Source organism: Balearica regulorum, chromosome 5 (genome assembly GCF_011004875.1).
Source record: "Balearica regulorum gibbericeps isolate bBalReg1 chromosome 5, bBalReg1.pri, whole genome shotgun sequence".
NCBI classification, from domain to species: domain Eukaryota; kingdom Metazoa; phylum Chordata; class Aves; order Gruiformes; family Gruidae; genus Balearica; species Balearica regulorum.
Window position 1 is genome coordinate 60,193,562 of NC_046188.1, and position 23,387 is coordinate 60,216,948.

The following is a 23,387-nucleotide window of genomic DNA, read 5'->3' on the forward strand; positions in this document are numbered from 1 at the left end:
AGTGCACATAAAAATCCTGTCAGTGGATAATTTTTCCTAATAACCTGAGCAGATGAGAAGCCACATAAACTTTCAAAGGCAGGTAAAAAACCTCTAGTACCTCTGCATTCCTTTTTTTTCTTTTTCATTAAATGCTCAAGAGGTCAGGTGTCCCATAGAATAGATTTACATTCTCAGTCTTAAAATCATCCTTTGTAGGTAGAATATTTTGATAGCTGGATTTATTTTCATTTTAATTGTTAAACTGAAATTACATATTACTTAAGAGGAGAATGCCACTACTGAAACCTTTGGCACCTCACGTTGTGTAGCTCCTTTTGGGGCATTCTCATTGTTTTTGAAGAGTACGCAAGTGTAGAAAAGACTTGTATACTTGAGAAAGTTTGTAACGCACCAGCTTGTAATGTGTCCAGTGGGGGAGGGAATAAAAAAATCTTTGGAAATAACATTTTGTTATCTTATTCTACTGCTGTAAATGTTTTAGGAGGGTCATGAATGTTTTGTCTGTTTCCTTTTAACTGCTGCTTTTGGGGTAAAATTTTGAATTCCACCATGAGAAATTGAGGATGACTATTAGCAAGAACAAGGAAAGACATTGACAGTGCAAGGATGAGTAAAACAAGCTTTAATGCTTTTTAGAATACAAAATAAAAAAAACCCAAACACACCTAAGCTTATACTAAGTTTTATTTTAAAAACAAAAAATAAATAAAAGTAAACTTGCAACTACTTCTATATAGGTATATTCTAAAAAGTGTTTTATGATACTTGGAGCAAATTTGTCATCTCATTTCAACATACTAATAAACACAAATTACATTTTTTTTAGCAACAATCTGTTTCATCATACATAGAGTACTTTCAGACATGTTATTTTCTACTTTTTTTCCTACCTTTTTTCTTTTACTTTTCTACTAGTTTCTCCGTAAAGTTGAACAATGATATTTTCTCTGAGGAAATAAGGAGGGAAAAGCCTAAGTATCTCACAAAATCAATTTTGCTGGCTTCTGTTTGTTTCTGAGAATCCATGATACAGGGGACAGTGCAGTTATAAAAACGTATCATTTGGTTTTAAAGTAACTGTGTCTGAAGTAGATGCTTGATATAGTTTTGAAGTGGATTCAGCACAAGGATACTGTTGAAGCCTTTTATCAACAAATTGATAAAGTAGTAAGTCTTAAGAGCAACAAAAATAATATTGTTTCAATATTTGAATCATTGAAACAATATTATTCATTCTGAAGAAGTGACTGTAAATTGTATGAAGCTTAAGAATAAACAGCAGCCATAAAGGAAATCTTTGGGTCAAGAGCTGTCTTTGGAAATAGATTTTCCTGTAAGTGCTATGATTGTTAATTCTTCAACAAGCAAATAAAGAAACTGAATCTGCTATTTCAGATGTCTTGAACATGCCAAATGCATTTTTAAATCTGAAATATTATTTGCTCAATTCCTTGCGATTAGGGGTGGCACCAGGATTGCAAGAGAACTGTATTTGCAAAAGTTGATTTTTTGAAACTTGAAGTATTGCATGTTCTGTTTTTGTTTCACTTTATGAAACAAAATCTCATGAAATACACTAATCTGTATTTAGTGCAAAATTTATTTTATTAGAATATAGATTATATTTTGTGACTTTTATTCAATTTCCAGAACAGAATTTACCTTTATTGTAAAAACAAGCTCAAGTGCAGTCATTAGTCTGTGTATTTCTTTACAATAGTAAAGCTTCCCTTACTGATACTGAAATATTAATCTTGTAGTAATGCATTTTCTGGTGTTGCTGATGTGTAATTAGGCAGAATAAAAGGCTGACTTCACTTTCATTTAAATCATGGAAAAGAGAACAGGACGTGGTATAGTGGGGAAATTTGGGTGGAGAAGAGAGTGGGAGGAAGGCAAGACAATAACTTACCCATAATTCCTAAGATGTTGCCCACAGTGGAAAAAAATTTTTAAACTACTGTTTTGTTTTTATTGGCAGAGTTTCTTGAGGCACATGAGTATCCAGAGCATATTAAACAATTGGTACAGAAAGAGAGAGAATTGGAAGAACAAGAAAAAAGGCAACGTGAAATTGAGCGCAACACTTGCAAGGTTAGAATTTCTGCTGATTAAAGTAACAATACTTTTCTAGTTAGAAATGTTTCTACAGTAAATAACATTTTTTTTACTACAATACAGGGATTCTTTTGTGATAAGTGTATTTGTATTAATAACTCTTTAGAAGTAATTGTACACCTATTGGAAGCCTGTACACAGTGGAGGCATCTGTTAGAGGTATTCACCAGAGATTTTTGTTAAGTTCCTGTCTTTCATGTGAATATGAATTGATATTAAAACCAAAACATAACTAGTTAATCTGACATCACTTGCAGTGAAATGTGCATTTTGTTTTGAAGGATTTGCACACTGCCTACAGTTTAAAGATGTTCTGGTTGTAGACGATGTATCTTAGCTTGCAAAATGATAGAGATAGCACTAGTGTGTACATACGTATATCTACTGTGCCTTTGGCATTTTCTATCTGCAGTCGTATAACCAGCTGAAAGTAAACTGTCCTATAGGTGAAATAGAGGTAAAGATGTATTTTATACTAGATTGTTTGAATATAGGGTTGTAAGTTTAAATGTACTCTAATACGAAAGGTATTTGCAAATACCTTTGTGATCATTTTTCTTCCTTTTGTATTTCATAGATTAAACTGTTCTGTATGCATCCTACAAAGCAAATAATGATGGAGAACAAATTAGAGGTTCATAAGGATAGGACACTGAAGGAAGCTGTGGAAATGGCTTACAAGGTATGCTACGCGTAACTGAATAGCTTCATTATTAAATGTAATATTTTTCTGCTGTATATTTTCAGGTTTTATTTTTATTTTCATGCTAGGGGAATGTTTTGTGGGTGGTTGACTGGGATTTTTTTGTTGTGGGTTGCTTTTTTGGGGTTGGTTTGGGGTTTTTTGTGGGTTTTTTAAGAGGTTTTCTAGTTGGGTGTTATTGACTGAGTTTTCTGTTAACCATTAGATGATTTCTGATATAGCCTGCCTTTTTTTTTTTTTTAAAAGGCAGTATGATTTTACATAACCTTATTTTAAAACTAGTGAGAGCTGCTCGTAGACTCGCCACAGCCTCAGTAAATTGAAAGAATTCTGGATGCTTATATTTGTAGTGCAGTAAAAATGTTGTATTAAATATGTAATAAGAGAATTCTTTGAAGAAACTTCCCACATAACTAATACAATAACATCAGCAGGCACCAAAGCATCTGTTGATTTTTGCTTCCACAAACAGGTAGAAGTTGAAGACATCTATTCTTGCTTACCTACTTGTACTCTTTAGTTCTTGCCATATGCAACTTTGGCTGGGAGAGTACCAGCAAGGCAGTTACAGATTTGGAATGAGTTAACATCTCCTTGAGATGCACGGAAGATTAGTGGATGAGACTCCCTCAGGTCTCAAAGATGCCATTTGGTGTAACTGCTAGGCAGTATATTCTTCTGCATGTACTTCCAGGACCTGTCTTCATGTGCTTATATACATACTTTTCAAACTTCCCTGTTCTCTGCGTTTGGATGCAGGCTTCTCTTTTGATTTTAAAAACATGTATATATATTGCATGTGTGTGTATATAATATATATGAAGTATGTGTATGGTTTTTTTCTAAAACCAAACTGAAATCTGTGAATTCAAAGGATTCCTGGATGTACATGTATTGAGATATTTCTAGCTTACAAGGGAAAAACTAAACTCACAAATAAACCACTATTAAATGTTTTGGGGTTTTCTTTATGTGCATGATTTAGCTAATGGATTTAGAAGAGGCTGTTCCTTTGGATTGTTGTCGTCTTGTCAAATATGATGAGTTCCATGACTACTTGGAACGGTCTTATGAAGGAGAAGAAGATACACCAATGGGTTTATTACTTGGAGGTGTCAAATCAACGTACATGTTTGACTTACTTTTGGAAACAAGAAGACCTGACCAAATTTTCCAGTGCTATAAACCTGGTGGTAAGACATGTAATTACATATAATCAAAGATAAACTAAAATTGTATATTGCCTGATGGCATGAAAATAAAACTTGTAAAACATAAACAATTATGATGGGTGAAAGAAGAAAAACTTTGTTGTACTAAATTTTATGAAGTCAGTACTCAGAGCTACATACTGTGCTGTGTTGTCAACTTGTTTCTAATTGAAGCAGTTCTAAGGTATACTAGAATTTGTCAAAATATGGAACATTTTTGCTTCTCTGGTATTAAAATTGATCTGAAAATGAAATTCTGAAATTGGACTGCTTTTCAAATTCATTATTCTTTGTATGCATTTAATGCAATCTCTTAATCAGTGTACGTATCAGACAAGTGTATGTGTGTTTTGCCTGTTAAATTCTCTCTCCCATATATATATGGTTTTGTTTTCTTTTTCCTCTTCCCTACAGAGGTCATGGTGAAGGTTCACGTAGTTGACCTAAAGACTGAATCTGTTGCTCCTCCAATAAGTGTACGAGCTTATTTGAATCAAACAGTTTCAGAATTTAAACAGCTAATTTCAAAGGTAATTTACTGTCATTAAGGACTCATAATACACAGTTTTCTTTCATTCTGACTGTGAAAGTGTCATAATTTAAATACCTAAAATGAAAGCCAGCACCTTTTGCAGTTCATACTGTATGTCATGTCCAGAAGGATTAGGTTAGTTGTTAGTTGAGCTTGTCTGTCCTCTCACTGTTGCTAAAAGCAACAATCTGCTGCTTACTTCTATCCAGAGTTCTACCCTGGCTTTTGCACAAGCTTAGCCACTATCTGGCCATATTGCTTATTATCTTACCAGATAAGTTTTTTGGGGAAGTTGAAGAGTCGGGTTCATATTCTTTTGGATTAGTATCTTGAATCACCTCACTGAGTATCCAGTCAGTGGCAGAACTATTGAACTGTTACCATATAACTGAACCAACATCTAACTTCCCCCATTGGCTTCAGTAATTGAAATTAACATCCAAAGCTGTCTGCATTTTCCCTGCAAAACCTCCTTTTCATCCTAGCAGCCACTTCTTAAGATGCAGATTGATTTTTATATTGTCTTAAACCATGGGATATTACCACTTCCATTGAATTGGAAGATGGATATTTTACTCGGTCAGTTCTGTGTAAAAATAATTCAGTGGTTGGTGTAACTTCATAATATTTGTTATGAAACATGATTTCAGTAATTTGAATTCAGTCTAATGAAGAATTAAGTAAATAGTGTGCAAAGCCTGGTGCTCGAGAATATTTTTTTATTTTCAGTTGGTTCATACCCTAAAGAATAAGACCAATTCCTTATATTACTGGTCATTAACAATTTGCCAGTTCTCTGCAAAGTGGAGCCATTTTAGTGTACTGAACTTTTGGAAAACCTAACATTTGCTACATGTCAAAGGAACTAGGACTGAATGGGTTTAGGAGGTTTTCCCCCATGTTGTCTTTGCAGTTTGTAAGTCAGTAAAAACAACCTTCTCCTTTCCCTAGGAATAGTCTTTAAAAAATTAAATACTTGGAACAAGTATTTGAAATTATTTGTAATGCACATATTACCTTGCTGTCAATGTCTTATTTTAGGCTACCCACCTGTCTGCTGAAACAATGCGAGTAGTATTAGAACGTTGCTACAATGACTTGCGTCTTCTGAATGTTTCCAGCAAAACACTGAAAGCTGAAGGCTTTTTTAGAAGCAACAAGGTACATGCTCTGGTTTTTAAAATGTTCATTTCTTGTATAGATTTCTCTGTCGTGTTATTAAAAAGTATGGATATCTGTATAAAATTAATAATGGCTGTCACTTAAGTATCAAGTACTGTGGGGTTTTTTAACTAGCAAATATTGTGCTGGTGAATACTGTAGGCTGTATATGAAACCAAGTGTACATAACAAGGTAGAGCAGATTCAGAATCAGACCTCTGGTTGATACCCGGAGGTTCAAATGATGGTGAACTTAACAACCTTATGATGAAGATTTTTAAAAGCTGACCCTTCTTTAGGGAACAAAGGTTGGCATAGTACTGTGAAACCTGCCTAGTTTTCTGAACCTTCTGAACAGCTGTGCCTGCTCTCAATATTAAAGTTCTTAAGAAACAAATGTCAAAACTAAGAGCAAGTGTTTGGTAGGTTTTTGTCTTAAATTCAGTAATTTAAGCTATTGTGTTTCCAGAAAGACTTTTAAGTAAATGTTTCCAATAATATTTGTGTAATGCATTCAGAAAAATAGTAACTTAGTACTTAAATAACATCTGTAGCATTGCCCTTTTTACTGCAGTATTAATAGCGCATCTTTAGCACTTTTGCACATCCTCTGTCTCCTGAAATTTAGGCCCAAGAACATACTGTCCTTGATGAAGAAAGATTAGTGAAGGCTTTGGCTTATAGCTGAGCAAAACAGTGACATTGGCTTGTTATTCAGTTATTTCAAGCTCTTTCACATTCACATTGTCATTACAACACAGTGGCCTTTGACAAAGGGAAAAGAAAAAATTGTTCCCGTGTGTTCTCATTTACCCTATTGCTTACCCATGTATACATTAAAAGATGTCTTATTTGTGATGCTGTACTAGAAAATAGACTGCCAACTGTAGTTGTGGGACTCATTACTACTATAAGCAGGGTTAGTGTACAGGTGAAGGACGCACATGAAAGTGATACATAAATATGCTTCTGAACATGGAAGTGCTTACTGCAGCTGGTCAGTCTGCTTACAATTCACTCCAATCTTAACATGATTATGAAAATAAGGAAGAGTGAACTCATTATTAAATTACAGGCTCCTTAGTCTTTCTAAATATGTATTTTAATTTTCATAAAAGGTGACGTTTCTTAGTGACATAATTTCTCATGTGTGCTCAGTCCTATCTCTTTGCTGTTGTTGCTTTTACTTTTAACTAAAATAACACTGCATGATAAAACACTGTTATCTTATGTTCAGGTGTTTATTGAAAGCTCAGAGTCTTTAGATCGTCATGTGGCATATACAGATTCTCATCTATGGAAACTTTTGGATCGTCATGCAAATACAATCAGACTATATGTTTCATTACCAGAGCAATCTCCTGGATCTCAATTTAGACGAGGAGTTTATCAGAAGTCTAGTGGAGATTCAGGCAACTTGGATGAAGCCTGTGAAAGAGTAAAAGGACCTGTAGGTAATATGAAATCTGTAGAGGCAATTCTGGAAGAAAGCACCGAAAAGCTTAAAAGCTTGTCCTTGCAGCAGCAGCAGGAGGGGGATAATGGAGACAGCAGCAAAAGCACAGAAGCCAGTGATTTTGAGAACATTGAATCACCTTTAAATGAAATAGACTCTTCAGCATCAGCAGAAAACAGAGACCTTGACAACCAAATTCAGATTTCCGATCCGGAAAACCTCCAGTCCGAGGAACGGTCAGATTCAGATGTAAATAATGACAGGAGTACAAGTTCGGTGGACAGTGATATCCTCAGCTCCAGTCATAGCAGTGATACTCTATGCAATGTGGACAATGCCCCACTTCCCTTGGCTAATGGACTTGATTCTCATAGTATCACAAGTAGTAGGCGATCAAAAGCAAATCAGGGGAAGAAAGAAACCTGGGACACAGCGGAAGAAGATTCCGGAACAGACAGTGAATATGATGAAAGCGGCAAGAGTAGAGGAGAAGCACAATATATGTACTTTAAGTCAGAACCCTACACTGCAGATGAAGGTTCGGGAGAAGGGCAAAAATGTATGTATTATTTTTTTTGAAGTGCCTTAAAATAATCTAGCTTTTATTACTATTTAATTCATAAGCTGTGTTTAAAAAGCCTAATGACAGTATTGAAAAACTTGATTGTATGTCAAATTAAAGCAAATGAAAGTGCAAAGATGGGCTGTGGTGTTGATGTTCAGCGACAACCTAGCCTAATTTTGACCTTGCAGTAAGTGATTACGTATTTGAACAGTATGTCTTGCCTTTGTTTTTAAGAAAATGAAAAGCTGCCTCTGATACGTCTATTTCCTTATACTGAAAGTGATTTTCTGGAGAGCAAGCTGAGTTGTCTTCTAGTGAAAGGAAAATAGTTGCATCTGCCACGGGTGATTCACCTGTTTCATAGTGCAGTTATTGACTATGATTCACAGAGCAATAATTCTGTTAACATTTCAATTAACAAACTTGAGAGTTCCTAGTCATCTTACTGTAAAGAAAATTCAAATATACTTGATACTGATCATTTAATTCAGTAGACTTGCTTTTCATTGATTGAAGTACAATAGGTACAATGAAGCATATGGCTGATGTGAAAATGTCTGTACAAGTTCAGTGTAAGAGCCTAAGTAGTGTATTAATGGTCACAAAGATAAACAATTTTCAAACAGTGCTCAGTACCTACATATGTTTTATAATTAACAGAAGAATAATTAAAGAACAGTAGGCTATAAGATAAATATTTTGAAGGCAAAGGTTTTTCTCTCAATCCAGAAATCCTGATGTAATAAGAGAGTCAAATAATGCTGGTTTGGTTGGGGTTATTTTGTGAACAAACATTTTCATTTTTAAAACCACAGAGAAATTTAATTGCAACTAGTGCAAAAGGTTGAACAAAATTACTGCTTTAGCCTGGAAGGATTTTTCTTTGGGGCTAATCTTGAACTACTTTAATCTTTTCCCTTTTTCTGGTAGGACTAGCTGAATGCAGAAATTAGCTGTTCACGGTAATTTTGACACTTTCATAATACACTCTATAAATGATTCTCCTGAGGGGAAAGTTTTTGTATATATTTTAGTATAACAACATGAATGGAGTTATAATTCAAATAATTTATTTGTTCAGTTAAATATTCTGCATACATGGCAATTTTTTTATTCCAGTGAGTCACAATATAATCATACTGTAGTTTGTACAATAGTCCAAATTGCATATATTAAGAGACGTAACTTCTAAAGATGAACTATTCATCTTACTTTCCAGAATTTCATATTACTTACGGTAGTTTTTCCTTAATTACAAAATTATTCTGCAAAAAAATTCCTTAATCTACACTTGAGCTTGCCTTGTGATATCCTCTGGCTTTCCTGAACACAGAGTTAACCAGACTTTTTAATCCTGAAAGCCAGGAGAAAAGTAAAAGCTTTGGTTGGCACGTGCCTGGCCAGCCCCAACTCAAAAGCACTTCTGTCTCTCACTTGAGGCATGGGAAGCCTGTAGGGGATTATCTGCAAATGTTCCATCTGATCCCTCTATTTGTGGTCTCACTGAATGGAGAAGTCACTGCTTTGCTCCACTACTTCACTGATTGCAAAATAGGACGGTTTGGAACTGCTGTGTCTTCCAGGAGTATCTACCCATAAACGCTTAAATACAGCAAAGCCCTTAAAGATTTCGGTATTGCCCTCAGATAAAATGTAAACGTGGCCATTAACTATAATTCTGACTTTTCAGTGCTGTTTTGCTGCAAGTGATAACTGTGAATATATGGAAATAATACACTTAGAGTGCTTTTTTTTTTTGGTAGAGCAGTGTTTCATACCTTTTCTATCTTTATTTTTGCTTAGGGCTGATGGTGCATGTTGATAAAAGAATTACGCTGTCTGCCTTCAAGCAACATTTGGAGCCTTTTGTTGGAGTTCCATCTTCTCACTTCAAAGTCTTCAGAGTCTACGCCAGCAATCAAGAGTTTGAGAGTGTTCGGCTGAATGAGACACTTTCGTCATTTTCTGATGACAATAAGGTTATTCAGAAGTTATTTTGAATCATTAAAAATATATTGGTACAATATAGACAAAGTTATGAACATAATTTACAACTTTTTGTTAACTTGCCAGGTGGAATCATGACATTGGTCTTGGTAGTGTGTTACAAAATGTAATTTTGATGTCAGTCCTAACAGATAATACTTTTGCCTTCTAGATAACTATCAGACTTGGAAGAGCCCTTAAGAAGGGTGAATACAGAGTCAAAGTCTATCAACTTCTAGTAAATGAGCCAGAGGTAAGGTGTTGAATATTTCAAGATTGATTCATGACAATATTATGTGCCTTGGCCAAGGTTTTTCTCCGAAATCTTGGGAAAAAAGGAGGTCCTACTTTTCTCTGCATTTTCCTCCCAGTTTTCCTAGATTTAGAAAGGAAACTTATGCTGCTCAAAGTATACAATTGGAATGTGATCCGCAGTATCTCTGTTCAGTGTCTCTATTTCTGCAGTGTAAATAGAGGACAGAGGAAAATAGTGGTTTCTTTATTTTCCTTAAACGTGTGAAAGTCATGTAGAATTCTTTCCAAATAAACTGTTCTTGCTCATGGTTGCCGTTTTCACTAACACTGTACTGATATAATTTGTCACGTTCATGCAATGCAGACAGTGCTTATCAGAATGGATATCTGGATAATAGTCCTCTCTGCATAAGACAAGCTTGAAGGAGTGCTAAAACCAAAAATGCTGCTCTTGCAATAACACAGCTCACTTGCTTGTTAAATCTTTTGGGATGTGAAAAGTATAGAAGTGATTTCACTACGTAGATTGCAGTCTTTAAAAGTTGACCTTGTATGCACCTTAATTTCTGATTTTACTTTCTGGACCAAACTGCAATGTATTTGTTAATAATGGATAAGAATAAATTGAGACCAGAGCTGAATTGATAAAGCAGGGAATTAATAATTTCCAGTCATGGAGTTCTGGTCTATCTGACCAAAGCCAAAAAAGTGGTGTTTTTATAATCATATGGCTTATTTAATTTAAAAGCTGCTTTCAAATTTGGAATGCTAATATAATGTTACCAATTAGTAATTCAGACACAAGACATTGTTTCTGCAGTGATATGCATTCAGAGTGTTTGATCTGTCAAAGGGCTGCTGCTAAACCTGATTTTAATCAGTTCATTGGCTACCTTGTTTGTGAAAAGCATTCTAATGGTCATTTTGTGAGGCTGATGGGACTGGTATAAAAACATGAACAGGAGGCAAATCTACTTTTTCCTGTTTAAAAAAAAGTCTTTAATCTCTTTCTATTTATGTTCACAGCCATGCAAGTTTCTTCTAGATGCAGTTTTTGCTAAAGGAATGACTGTCCGGCAATCAAAAGAGGAACTGCTTCCTCAGCTTCAAGAACAATGTGGCCTAGACTTGACAATCGACAGGTAAAGAGACTGCAATCTGTTAAAGTTACCTGAGTAAATATTACTTTAAAATGTGGGATTTTTTCTTTTGTGGAGAAAGGAAATTATGAAAGGAGCACAAATAAGTTACTGTGGTCTTTTGAATCAGATTGTGAACACAGACATTAATGTAGCAGTTCTTGGCTTTCATCTCATGTTGAATGAATCATATTTACGTAGAATTGCCTGTGTGCAGAATGTCTACAGGTTTAGATCTGAGAAGTTTTACTCTCTTTAAGAATGATTTTCTTCATAAAGGACAGCATTAAATCAGTTTACCAAAAAGCCACCTTCTCTCTAGATGCAGGCTCAGTGTAGATCACGGCAGTAAACTGTCTCGTGTACAGCACTGCCTGTCCTTCTCTTTACCCATAATCGGTTATCTCATCAAGGCTGAACTTGCTTTGGGGCCTTGATTCCACATACTCTCCACTGTCAGTTACAAGCGATGTGGTCTGTACTGTGGCGTAGCTGATGCTCTGTGTTCACTGGAATTAAGAAAAACCTGTAAGATGTGGTAAGCCAGCTGGCGGGGCCTTCACATATGCCTGAAATCAGGCTGGAGCAAAACATTGGAAGACAAGTGTTGGCCCTTTCCTGTTAAGAAAAGGAGTAGAAACCTAGATATGAACGAGGTTTTTCTCCTTTCCTCACCACGACTGGGCCAAAGGATTTTTGACTGCCATGCCTTGGGTTATGTTCTCTGGTGCCCTATAATTATGGTGCACGTCACAAAAGTTGTTTGCTTCTGTATGTAGAAAAACCATTACAATTAAAGTTTTGTACTTGTGTTTAATTGCATTTTAGTTATTCATACCTCTACCTCCATATCTAAATCAAAGCTCATACTTTATATTGTGACTGTATTGATGCAGTAGAACTAAGCATGTAAATCAGATACCATTCCTTTTCTAATTCTACACCTCTCTACTTCTTCTCTACTTCCTCCTCAAGGAAAAAAAAAGGAGCAGCATAATTGTCAGAAGTGTTTGGGAATATTCTGTTTTCTTATCCTAAATAGGAAGCTGTTCTCTTCCTCTAAATCCCTGCATGTTTCTTGCACTGAACAAACACGACACAGGCTTGTTTTCCTTGTGTTCACGAATGATGCAGCACTAAGAGCCAGCAGTGATACCTTGCTGTCAGGACTATTTCAGAATGTTAAACTCATTTCTGATGAACCTAAACAACTTCACATAAATGAGTTGTATTTCTGGTTTGTCAGAAAATACTCGGTTTTGATCAATGGCAAGTGTTTAGATAAAAACTCAGTGTTTTCTTTATGATGTATTTACAGGTTTCGTCTACGAAAGAAAACCTGGAAGAACCCAGGCACTGTGTTTCTGGATTATCATATCTATGAAGAAGATATCAATATTTCAAGCAATTGGGAGGTCTTCTTAGAAATACTTGATGGTAATAATGATATAGTGTGAAGAGAAAGTAAAGATAACGTTAGAGATTTTTTTTCTGTAGAGAGCATTGGAAAATGTACTTTCCCTTTTTTCCTCTTTTAAAGGCTATTACTAACATTTTAATAGTGTTTTATTAGAAAAATACAGAAGCAAAAAGAGGTACGAATAATAAAAGCTCTGCATGAAGCTAGGGGTAGGAGGATTGTGCAAGTGCAATTTTCCTGTGGCTGCGATGTGCTAAAGGTCTAATAGTACTGTTGTTTTCTAGGTTTATTGGAAACTCTTGGACTTGCTGTAGTACTGTACGCAGTTTTTTGCATTGTACATAAAAACTAGGAATGCCTGTACATTAGACTTTTATATTTAATTTTTTTACTAGTATTGGTGATGTTTATACCTAGCTGAAGTGTGTGTATGTACATAATATGTATATAATTTGTTTTTAAAGTCAGCACAGCTGTTCAGTCATTGAGTATCTTTCAGACAGGAGTGAAAAAACACTGATTTTCTGTCATGAAATGCTAACTTTTTTGACAGACCTTGGTCATCAAAACAACTTTGGATCAAATGTTAGCAGCTTGTTTATTAAATTCTGCTTAAATATCAAAACCATGGCATTTCTTAAGCTATCCTTTGCATATACACTTAAAATTTGAATTCTGAACACAAAAACTTAAGGGGAAAAAACTAGGCCATGCTGATTTTCCCCTGTTAATGGATAGATGAAGAATTTTAATTCCATTCACTTGGAAACTTTCTTCACAAGCCTACCTGGCTTCAGAAGTTTCATTTAGCTGTTACTCCAGTATTCTGTGTTCAATCATGATATTTTTAATTTTTAACAAAATTGTGCCAATGCAAGTACAAAAATTTGAAATGAACATGAGAGGTTCGGGAAGCCTACAGATCCCTGTCAATGTATGTATCAGCTCACACCTCAGTTAAAACTTTGCAGTTTTAAATATTTTTATTAGTTTTAGATTAATTGTGGTAGTGTTTCTGTAGTGAGTAGGTCTTGGAGGTACTACTTTTTAGACCGCTGCAGCCCACCTAGTTCACAGACATGCCATATTATAGACTACAGCGCTTCCAAGCGTTCTGTAGTATCTTGTGTAACTGTCTAGCTCTGTCCCAAAGGTGCTGCTATAATCCAGTTCTAGAAGATGCAGCTAGATCCCACTATATCCTGTGAAAATTAAGTTGTACGTACCCGCTGCTACCACAGAGGTTGGAAGAGTGTAAAGGCAACTGCTTTAAGTCAGAATTTGTAAGGCCTTCCACCATCACCATTGCTTTCATCTTATCCTTAGCTAAACATTGAAAACATTAGGCAGGTAAATAAGGCAATTTAGAATAATTTACTGTTAGATTTCTTAGTATAGCAGCTTTACATCCTGCTGTTGCAGATATATTTAAATTAGTTACTCTTTGGCTCTGAAGAAAACTTACATAACTGCCTCAGACTTGAAATAAATGCCAAGAAGCACTAGGTGGCTGTATCTTCATTTTGGACAATAGGTCAGTGTTGAAAGGCAGCGCAAATGCAGTCGTAGGCTAGAGTGGAGAAGGTATTTAGGGAGAAGCTTCAACAGTGGTGATGGCTTCATGCAAAACAAGCATGTAATGGTAAACACAAATGTTTAAGCCACAAGTCCTGCATGCTAAATTTCAAATTTACAGACTGATTTCAAATAAAAATAAAACCAGCCCTTCGTTATCACTTCTACTTATCTGATTGTAACGTTAACAGTATTACCCTGTCAACCAGAAAAAGCTGTTACCTGAAACTAATATTAAAAGGCTGGAGGCAATAGGTACTAAAATTCTTCAAGGTGGTAGGTGTAAAGCAGGCTTTAACTACTGTATAGTTAGTGCATGAAATCTGCAAGTCAAGATTTTGACTTTATTTTGGTAAAGAAGGTGAAGCACATGAATAATAGCAGTCATTTACTATGAGGAAAGTCTCATGCAAATGCAAGATCTGGAGGTCGGCCTCTGGTTGGGTGGATAGATACTGTATGTAGAACTGAGCCAGGTGTGATGGAAAAATGTGCCCTAAAGAAGAATAAATGGCATGGCTTCGAAGAGGTGCTGCCTATGAGAAATTCCTTGAAAGGAGTTAATAAAGAAAAGTTCAACTAAATTCTAGTCCCCTCCCCCTTTTTTTGTGGACTATTTGCAGCATGCTTACTAAGTTACTGCCATATTTGAGTATGCTTATGCTATGGAAAACCCCTAATTTCAAATAGGATCTTTTGTGATGTTAATATAACAAATTTCTTTCCTAGGAATTGAAAAGATGAAATCCATGTCACAGCTTGCTGTTTTATCAAGACGATGGAGGCCATCAGAGATGAAACTAGATTCTTTCCAGGAAGTAGTGCTAGAGAGCAGCAGTGTTGAAGAATTAAAAGAGAAGGTAAAATGTGTAACGTGATGCGAGTTTCTTGTGATTTCTTAGAGATTCTTATTGATGTTCTCTGTTGGGAAGCACAGAGATGTCATAGCTATGCAAATGTTGTAGCATGGTGATTATTTCTTTCCCCAGGAACTGAGAACCTGTCCCATCCTATTACCAAAGCCATATGAATTATCAGCTTTAGCTCTTAGTTTCATATAATGGTCTGGTATCAAAGTATTCAGGTGAATGCATGCAAAAATGAAGTCATATCTTGAAGTTTAAGAATAATACTACCTATGTCCCTTATCCTTGAAAAGCACACATGAAAGAAAAGTTTAAACTATTGTCGCTTTGTTTTCTCAAGCCGGCGTTATGGTGTTCCAAAATACCAGACTTCTCAGCCTCTTCATATTTGAATTTGACAGCTGTTGCTCAGGGACAGTCTAACTGTACCAAGTAGAGTGAACTGTATGTTGTTTGGAAAGAAATATGGCTATGATATGGTTTGTTTGGGTTTTTTCACTTAAAGGCCAGAACCCTCTAACAGGTAAGCAGACGTGTGCCATCCTAGCAGAAGTCTAGAGTAGAAAAGTGTGTCTCGTACTGACTATTAATCTAGTGTATCACAGGGTTCTGCTCTTAGAGAAATGGTTATTTATATGTGGCAATGCCCAGATGTAAGAAGCCACCTTGGATGTTGAGGTCAGCAAAAATCCTAGTATCAGTGAAGTGTGCCAGAGTCTTACCTCATTAAAACACTTGGCAGTTGTGAGTGAGGAGTTGGTTCATAGGCTGGAAGGAGGAACACTGTTCAGGACCATAGAATGCAACAGCCTCGGATTTGTGCGTGTGCACAGATTAAGCTATGGACTGATTTCTTGTATTCTTCAGGTAGAAGAGAAGTTCTAACTACAGGTTCTTGAATGCAGTCTTCAAGATTTCCTCTTGTATCTGAAGAAAGAGTTGGCTGCTCTTGTTTTCTTGTCTTAAGAATTGATGTGCAGAGAGCAATTTTAGCAGTGTTCTCTCTGAAAGGCCTTAATCTCTTTACTACCACCAGCAATAAGAGAAATTTGAATTTGACACATCTGTAGTAACAGATATGTTCAGCCAACTCTTCTCTTTCAGACAAATTGTATTCGTAGAGCGTAGGGCTAATAAGACACTTCAGAATTTGTCTGGCTTTTGTCAGTATTGTTTATTTATGCTTGTTTCCTAAGGAAATGAGAGTTAGAAAATTACACTGGCTGTTAAGTCTTTTCTTGTCATCAGTTGAATTGGAATGTGTCTGTTTTAACAGCGGATTTGATGGAGGCAAGAATCTCAGAGGAAATCTCTTTGGGGAAAATAAGCAGCCAGGGATAAACACATATCTAAGCTAGTGTCTCCCTCGCCATGGAGACGAGACCGCAGCCCATGCTTGAGTTCAGGGCGAGGCAGTGATGGGACTGTGTGCGTCATGAGGCTGCTCCGTGGGGGGAGAGTTCTGCCAAGACCACGTGATGGGTGCTAGGAGTGGGCAGTGGCAGCGGGGGGTGGGTGACGCCTCCATACGTGGAGGAGCTGCACAGCAGGGCCAGTTGCAGGGGGGAAGAGCAGCCAAGCGTGCTTATTGGGGAATGGTGAGGTTGGTATGGTATAGGACGTGCAGGTGTGTGGAGACGGGTTTGTTGTGTGCGTCTTACGGCTTTGCCTGCTCCCAGGTTGACCAATAATAGTTTTCGCTTCATACGGGGAAGCTGCTGAGGGCTAACTGACGGACTGGAGTTTTAACATGAGGCAGTTGGTCTCTTTGTATCTTGGAACTTGGATCTGTTACTAACAAATTGTTTCTAGGAAGTTTTTTTTCTGTCACCCCTTCACTGTTAAGGGAAGTGTGATGAAATACTGTCATAGCAAGTGTCACTTGTGACACATTAACTTCAGAAATGTAAAAAATTTGTACTGTGTCACTGTAATTTTGTGCTAATTCTTTGGATCATTTGAGGACTTTGAATATTTTAGTTGACTTCTAGATTTGGCAGATCTATTGACTTTATGTAGAGACTGTAACATTGTTGTGGAATAGTATTAAATCCACCATTTTCTTCACTTTCCAGCTGAGTGAAATAAGTGGAATACCCTTAGAAAACATAGAATTTGCAAAGGTAAGTAAGATTTTTGTCTGTTTTTACCTTTAGTGGCGTGGCTATGTGATTATGAGCTTTATTTTATTCACTAAGTAATTGCTGCTTCTCAGGGTAGAGGAACGTTTCCGTGTGACATTTCCATACTAGAGATTCACCAAGACTTGGACTGGAATCCTAAAGTATCTACACTGAATGTCTGGCCTTTGTACATTTGTGATGATGGTGCAGTAATATTTTATAGGTATGTATTTTGTTACAGTACAATAAACCATGGAAAAAATCTGTATGTAAGATTTGAGGGGTGACGTAATCAACAGAATTATAAAGATACTCTTCTATTGTCTTAAAGGAGAAATGCTTATGGAAGAGCGTTTAAAACATTGAGCTGAAATGTTTGTGCTCCTCAGCTTCCTAAAAACCCGAGTATGAATTGTGTTTATTATTTAAGCAAACAAACACTGTACCCTCTTACTCAATTCTCCCTCCCCAAACATTGAAAATAATGCTGAATACAAAGCTAGTTGCTATGCTTGAGTGTATATCTGGATTGAATCTCTTCAAACAGAACCGTATCCCTTGTGGAGTCTGTGAGAGCCTTGCCATAGGTTTTGGAGAGCCAGGATTTTATTTTCTGAGTTTATTTCATTGACAAATTAGTATGGCTTCTTTGGAAAAAAAGGATGATGTGATAAAAATTTTGTTAATATGAGAAGTGTTCATTAGCTGGTGGCAGTAGCCCAAAGGCGCTATTTGAGGCCTAAGCTTGAATATTGTCATTTCTGCTAAACTTGGGTGGGGTGTGCCTGCTCTATTTTTCATAATTACACATGAGTTTGGGGGAAACAGCTGGTTGATAATGTGCTGGCCTTGAAAATGATTTGGGAGAGCAGCTGGTAGTTTCTAGTAGGGGCTGGCTGACATGGTGCTTCCAACTGTTGGCACTGGGACCGAACAAAGAGCAGAGTCGTAGCTGTCTGTAAAGAACAGGACTTACCAGGTAGGTGGAGGAGTGTGGGCTTGGTTATTGCTGCTTTCCCCTGGGTCTGCCATCAGAACACTGAATGTCTCTGTTAGAAAAGCCGGTTTAGAGAAATTGTTAGTTTCTGGAGAAGGAAATAATCTGTAAGGAGTATTATGCTTAGTTATGTTTTTTACTGAGTTGCTCCAAGTGAAAAAATGACAGAAGTCTAATTATGGTTATTGTATTAATCTGAATTTTAACATATATTTACATTTTAGGGATAAAACTGAAGAATTAATGGAATTAACAGATGAGCAGAGAAATGAACTGATGAAAAAAGAAAGCAGCAGGCTCCAGAAAACCGGACACCGGGTAACCTACTCTCCTCGTAAAGAAAAAGCACTAAAAATTTATCTGGACGGAGCACCAAATAAAGATTTGACTCAAGACTGATACTTGCTATAGCATTTTCCCTGGGGAATTTTTTTGTTTAAAATAAAAAGGTTCACTACTACTGTGTAGTGCCATTACGGCAGGACACTTATTAGGTGTAAAGCGCTGACACCAGCACTGGTTGGGCTGTGTTACCAATCAGAAGCGCAGTGCCCCGTTGGGTCACTGTTTGACTTGGAATCATGTTGTGCACTATAGTCAAATGTACTGTAAAGCTAAAAGGGATGTGCAAATAAAAGATTAGAACTAAAAAGTGGGCGGGGAGGGAAATGAGTGGAAATTTTTGAGGACAGTGTGCACATAGTAGCTAGTGAAACTAGCCTCAAACAGGATACTCATAGCTTAATAATAAAAGCTGTGCAAAGGCCATGAAAGAATCCTTTTTTCTGTTTGTTTCACTGATACACGCATTACCTCATCAGAGAGTCTGAAATAAATGTTAACACATTGGTTCTAGAAAAGCAGCAGAAAAGGGTTGAAGATGGAAGTGCTGCCCGCGTCAGGTTTTAGAATATTCTTCCATAACACAAAGTCTGAGAGGTGTCTGCAGAAAGCTGCCAGTGGGTGTTGGTTCCTTTTGCAGAAGTACTGTTGTAAGGTAAACTGGGTTTTAATAGGTTGCGGAAGCTGATGAGCAGCTCTACTATATTGCGTTCAATGTGTAAATAAAATTTGCCCTATCCAGTCAACAGAACTGCAGTTCAGCTTTTTACCATGGTATTTCTTTTCACATATCAACAGTCATTGTGTACATTTGGAAGTATAGTTGCTTATTTAAATTTGTATTCATTTTATGTTTGATGATGCTGGGTACTATAGGGTTGTATTTCCCCTCGTTAATGAAGTTTTTGTTCAGCTACTTTTTGTACATTTTGTTTTTGAGACTATTACAAGTTTGCGTCTTCTCCACCCACTGAAAGTCATTTTCTTTTTCCCAGAGTTGATTTCGTAGCTATATGTAGTCAAAGATGGGGGCGACCTCTAACACCTCAACGTACAAACTTGGTAGTTCAGGTTGTGGTGCAAAGACTGATGCAGTCAACATGATTTCATTGCAAAGCCTAGGAACAGCAATTTTTTGCTTTGGTCCATAAAGATCAATAGAGAACAATTCTCCGTAGTTTTTGGAAAACCACCTAATTTATAACAATCAAAAGATTTTGGTAAACTTTTTCCATGCCAGATGCTGTTTACAACAATGAACATGCCAATAAAACATTTGTTCATTCTGTTGTGTTATTTTAATCATTAAATGCTGTGGTTTTTATTTGAAAAATTACAGAATTATTTCATGGAAATAAAGACTTTTCCAAGGCAATGTCACCAGTGTAAGGCTGTGTGTATATATGTGTATATGCACACCCCACGCGTGTGCACAGTATTGCAGGAAGTGCTTTGTAGCCTGTCTGCTGCTCCACTTTACTTTCATTCACACCAAATTTTTCTTCAACTCTTAAGTTTCCTTTTCCAGAATCGAATTCCTCACCAGCAAAAATTCTAAGCTGCAGATACGATTGGCAGCTAAGTTCTGCTCCAGAAAGGAAAAAGGGGTTTGAATAACTGAAGGTTCAGTTCTTCCTGGCATGCTAACCCACAGCAACATAAAACTGCTGAGGGCTCTGGCAGCTTGAGAACCAGGCGCTGCACAGAGGAATTTCCTTGTTCTTACTCCTCTGTTTGACCTGTGCCACCTCTTGTCCAATGTAGATGAGGTGGAAGCATAGAGTGAGTACTGTCCAGGAGGTAGAGTGCTTCATTAAACTACCATTTACATGGGTATATAGGCTGCTTGAAGGTTCCTTGGAGGTTTTGGGAGAGAAAACCAATCAAATGGGTCATGAATTTTCTTCAAACTCAGACATTTGGAGAGGCAAAAATCTAGAGATGGAATAAAGTATGGTTAAGAAAAGAATTCCCAAACCTGCTTGCTTAATCTCTAGCCCTGTTTGGGGAACTTCTGAGCAGAACGTCTTTGAAGAAACTAATTTTAAACCTGGAAGTCAACAGAAGTCTGGGTGGAGGACTGAGGGACATCCTTACAATGATTTCCTGTCCAGCAGTGCGCTTCCTTCTGCATCAGTGTACTAGAATATATTCTCGGTGGTTCTGGGAGACATTTGTCAGCATCTGCTTTATATTCTGATCATTTCAAATGTTTTTGAGTTTGACCATGGGCATGTAAAGAAACACAAAGCCATGAGTTTCTGATTTGCTTAGTTCAGCAGGAATCTTGCTGAACTTCTCATGAATACCAGTACTTGATCTTTCAGGAATTGTGGCAGCAAGAAGCTTGAAGGGAAAATAATGTTATCCTTAAGTAGGGTGGTATTTACAGACAATTAATGCTCTCATGCAGTATCTTAACAGGAAAATTGCAATGATACTTAGTTCCTTCTCCTTGTATGTGACAAGCTGTCTCTGAAGCGCAGTAATTTTATTAGAGATAGAAAAGAAAGGTAAATTCAGTGAACTCTGAGAGCAGGTGCATGTGTTGGTGTGAGAACTGGTGGTAGATCTGAATCCTTAAACTAAAAGACCACTCTGAAATATCCTTCCTGTTCACAGTGATAATGGTTGTTAACATTAATTCTGGTACTGAAGAAATGTGTTGAAAAGCTTTCATAGGCCAGAAGTGGTGAAGGACTTGCAGGCTGGTACCACAGTCTTGTAGCTGCTCTTAAGTCATTGGTGCCCTACTGTTCCCAATTAGATGTAAGCAGGAGGGATTATTTAGAAAGAAGCTCCATGAAAAGTTACTTGGCTGGAGCCTCATGTCCTCTTTTACCCATGTACAAGAACGGATGGTGAAATCTATATCCCAAAAAACCATTAACAGTGGAAGAGCTATTGTAGCAAACTGTTGAGACAAGTGGGAGCTGGGGCGTTTGGTGGATCAGATTTTACTCTTAGTTTGCTATTGATTTCTTAAGTCGATGACCTGTTAAGATGGTAATGACAATCACATTTTGTTACTCTTAGCTTGCTATTGATTTCTTAAATCAATGACCTGTTAAGATGGTAATGATAATCACATTTTGTAACACATATAGATTTATGCCTGTGAAGTGTGTTAACAGCACAAGCCATTTCTCAAAGAATTTTCTCTGGATGTAATAGAATCAAGTAGGAGAAGCCCAAGTCTCTAAATGTAAGAAGCTGTTTAGGCTGTCTTTACTGCTCAACTGAAGTAATGAATTTATGTTCACTGCCTCTCTCAGAAGAAGGGTGGGTGATGATTGAGTAAGTCAACAGATCCTTTAATTGATGTTATCCAAGAAGGTGTGGCTGGGTAGCACAGAATGCTGCCATGTATGTGGCACTACTTAGCTCTGGCTTAGGCATAGCCTTGTAACTGTAGCTGCACTATTCTATATATTGATACTTACTCAGTGTACAACAGAGAATCTATATTGTTTGTAGTCAGCTCATTTAGCTGTTTGTTCTGCAATTTTAAATAGTATATTTTAGCCCTTGAGAGGGCCCTGAATAGTCAAGCTGAAAGTTCCTCTGTAGAAACCAATGCGTTATATGGATATAAGTATTTGGGTTTTATATGGAAAATGTTGTAGGCTTTCTTTTATAGTATGCCCCTCATGTAGTGGGGGAGGCCAAGGACCATTGCGTGTGAAACTCGAGGGACACTCTAGCTGTGGAACTTCAGTTACACAGAAGGCTGCTGCAGGACAGGTGCCATCTGTTGTACGCTGCTGACAAGAAGCTCTGGGTATGTTCATCTACGGGGGTAAGCATCCTTTATCATCCTTCCACAATGTGTGTGCTGGGGGGGGACATGACACCCAGAATCTGTATGTTGCAGCTTCACTGATTATATTTTCTAAAGAAAAAATAAAAAATTGCTTAAAATCAATGACTAAACCAGTCCAAAGCAGATGGTTCTTACTCTAGAACAATAAACAATTCTAAATATATGTACTCAAAAGTCACTTCTACAGTCACTAATAACTTAAGATTATTTATGCTTATGTGTATTTTTAATGAGTACAAACACTGATTATTTCTAATGTACAAAGGGAAAGTACTAATCCAGAAGAAACACTGATATATTTCTCATTTGTCTTTGACAGAAGGTTTGGTCTAAGGATTGACTGAATTCAGCAATAATGTAAACATGCGGCTTTGGTGCACAGAAAAGGATGCTCATTGAAGACCTTCTTTATTGCACTTCTATCCAGCAGTATGTGTTTAGGGTTTATATAAGCGAGACACTAGACAAAAATTTCTAGAAATAACTAAACTGTCTGGTGTTTGGACTTTAAATTTCATCTCCCAAAAACAGGTCATGAGCTAAGTCAGGCTCAGGCTTCAAACCTGCTTGGTCCTCCAGACTTTCTAATTCTTTACGCACTTCCTGAATGACACTGCTTTCTTCATAATCAGAAAGAATATCGCTGGGTATCAAGCTGAGAAATGGCATCTCCTCCATGATTAAGGGATCTTCTTTTTCATTATTCCTGGTTTCGTTGGCAGACAGCTTACATACAGATGTAGTGCTGTGGCTGTTGGAAAGAGACACACATCTGGTCATATAGTGCATCTTTTCATGTTCTTTCGCTAGTTCCTTAATAAAATTCTGCATTCCCTCCCCACATGAAAACATGTTAAATGCATAATACTGTCAAATATACTATAGCTGACTTCATCTGATTTTTACATGCTTGACAGCTGGAGAGTTAAAGATGAGGTTTCCACATGCAGAGCTAGAAGAAAGATCCTAACAGCAAAACTTTGACACTGGCACTTGAGGTGGCAGTGGACCTCACCAAAGTCTGGCCCTTTACCTACAAGCACTCATGGCGACTACTCCTTTCTGTTCATGTCACAATACCAAGTTAAGAAACGTGATACTCCAGCTTAAAA

General features: G+C 37.0%; 2 protein-coding genes across 9 annotated transcripts in view; one reads left to right on the forward strand and one right to left on the reverse strand.

Moving 5' to 3' along the window:
* The window catches only part of USP47 (ubiquitin specific peptidase 47), a 57,683-nt gene extending 37,856 nt beyond the window's left edge, over nt 1–19,827 (forward strand). For all 7 annotated transcript variants that reach the window (XM_075755194.1, XM_075755196.1, XM_075755192.1 and 4 more), the window contains 14 exons: nt 1,985–2,097; nt 2,699–2,803; nt 3,810–4,017; nt 4,450–4,565; nt 5,609–5,728; nt 6,966–7,743; nt 9,553–9,728; nt 9,908–9,988; nt 11,017–11,132; nt 12,448–12,566; nt 14,854–14,984; nt 17,066–17,113; nt 17,206–17,336; nt 18,335–19,827. In XM_075755194.1, coding sequence (XP_075611309.1) covers nt 1,985–2,097; nt 2,699–2,803; nt 3,810–4,017; nt 4,450–4,565; nt 5,609–5,728; nt 6,966–7,743; nt 9,553–9,728; nt 9,908–9,988; nt 11,017–11,132; nt 12,448–12,566; nt 14,854–14,984; nt 17,066–17,113; nt 17,206–17,336; nt 18,335–18,509 — 2,417 coding nt within the window. In that variant the 3' untranslated portion in view covers nt 18,510–19,827. The remainder of the gene's footprint in view (nt 1–1,984; nt 2,098–2,698; nt 2,804–3,809; nt 4,018–4,449; nt 4,566–5,608; nt 5,729–6,965; nt 7,744–9,552; nt 9,729–9,907; nt 9,989–11,016; nt 11,133–12,447; nt 12,567–14,853; nt 14,985–17,065; nt 17,114–17,205; nt 17,337–18,334) is intronic.
* Nucleotides 19,828–22,645: 2,818 nt separating this feature from the next.
* The window catches only part of DKK3 (dickkopf Wnt signaling pathway inhibitor 3), a 28,140-nt gene continuing 27,398 nt past the window's right edge, over nt 22,646–23,387 (reverse strand). For both annotated transcript variants that reach the window (XM_075755201.1, XM_075755200.1), the window contains exon 7: nt 22,646–23,026. In XM_075755201.1, coding sequence (XP_075611316.1) covers nt 22,783–23,026 — 244 coding nt within the window. In that variant the 3' untranslated portion in view covers nt 22,646–22,782. The remainder of the gene's footprint in view (nt 23,027–23,387) is intronic.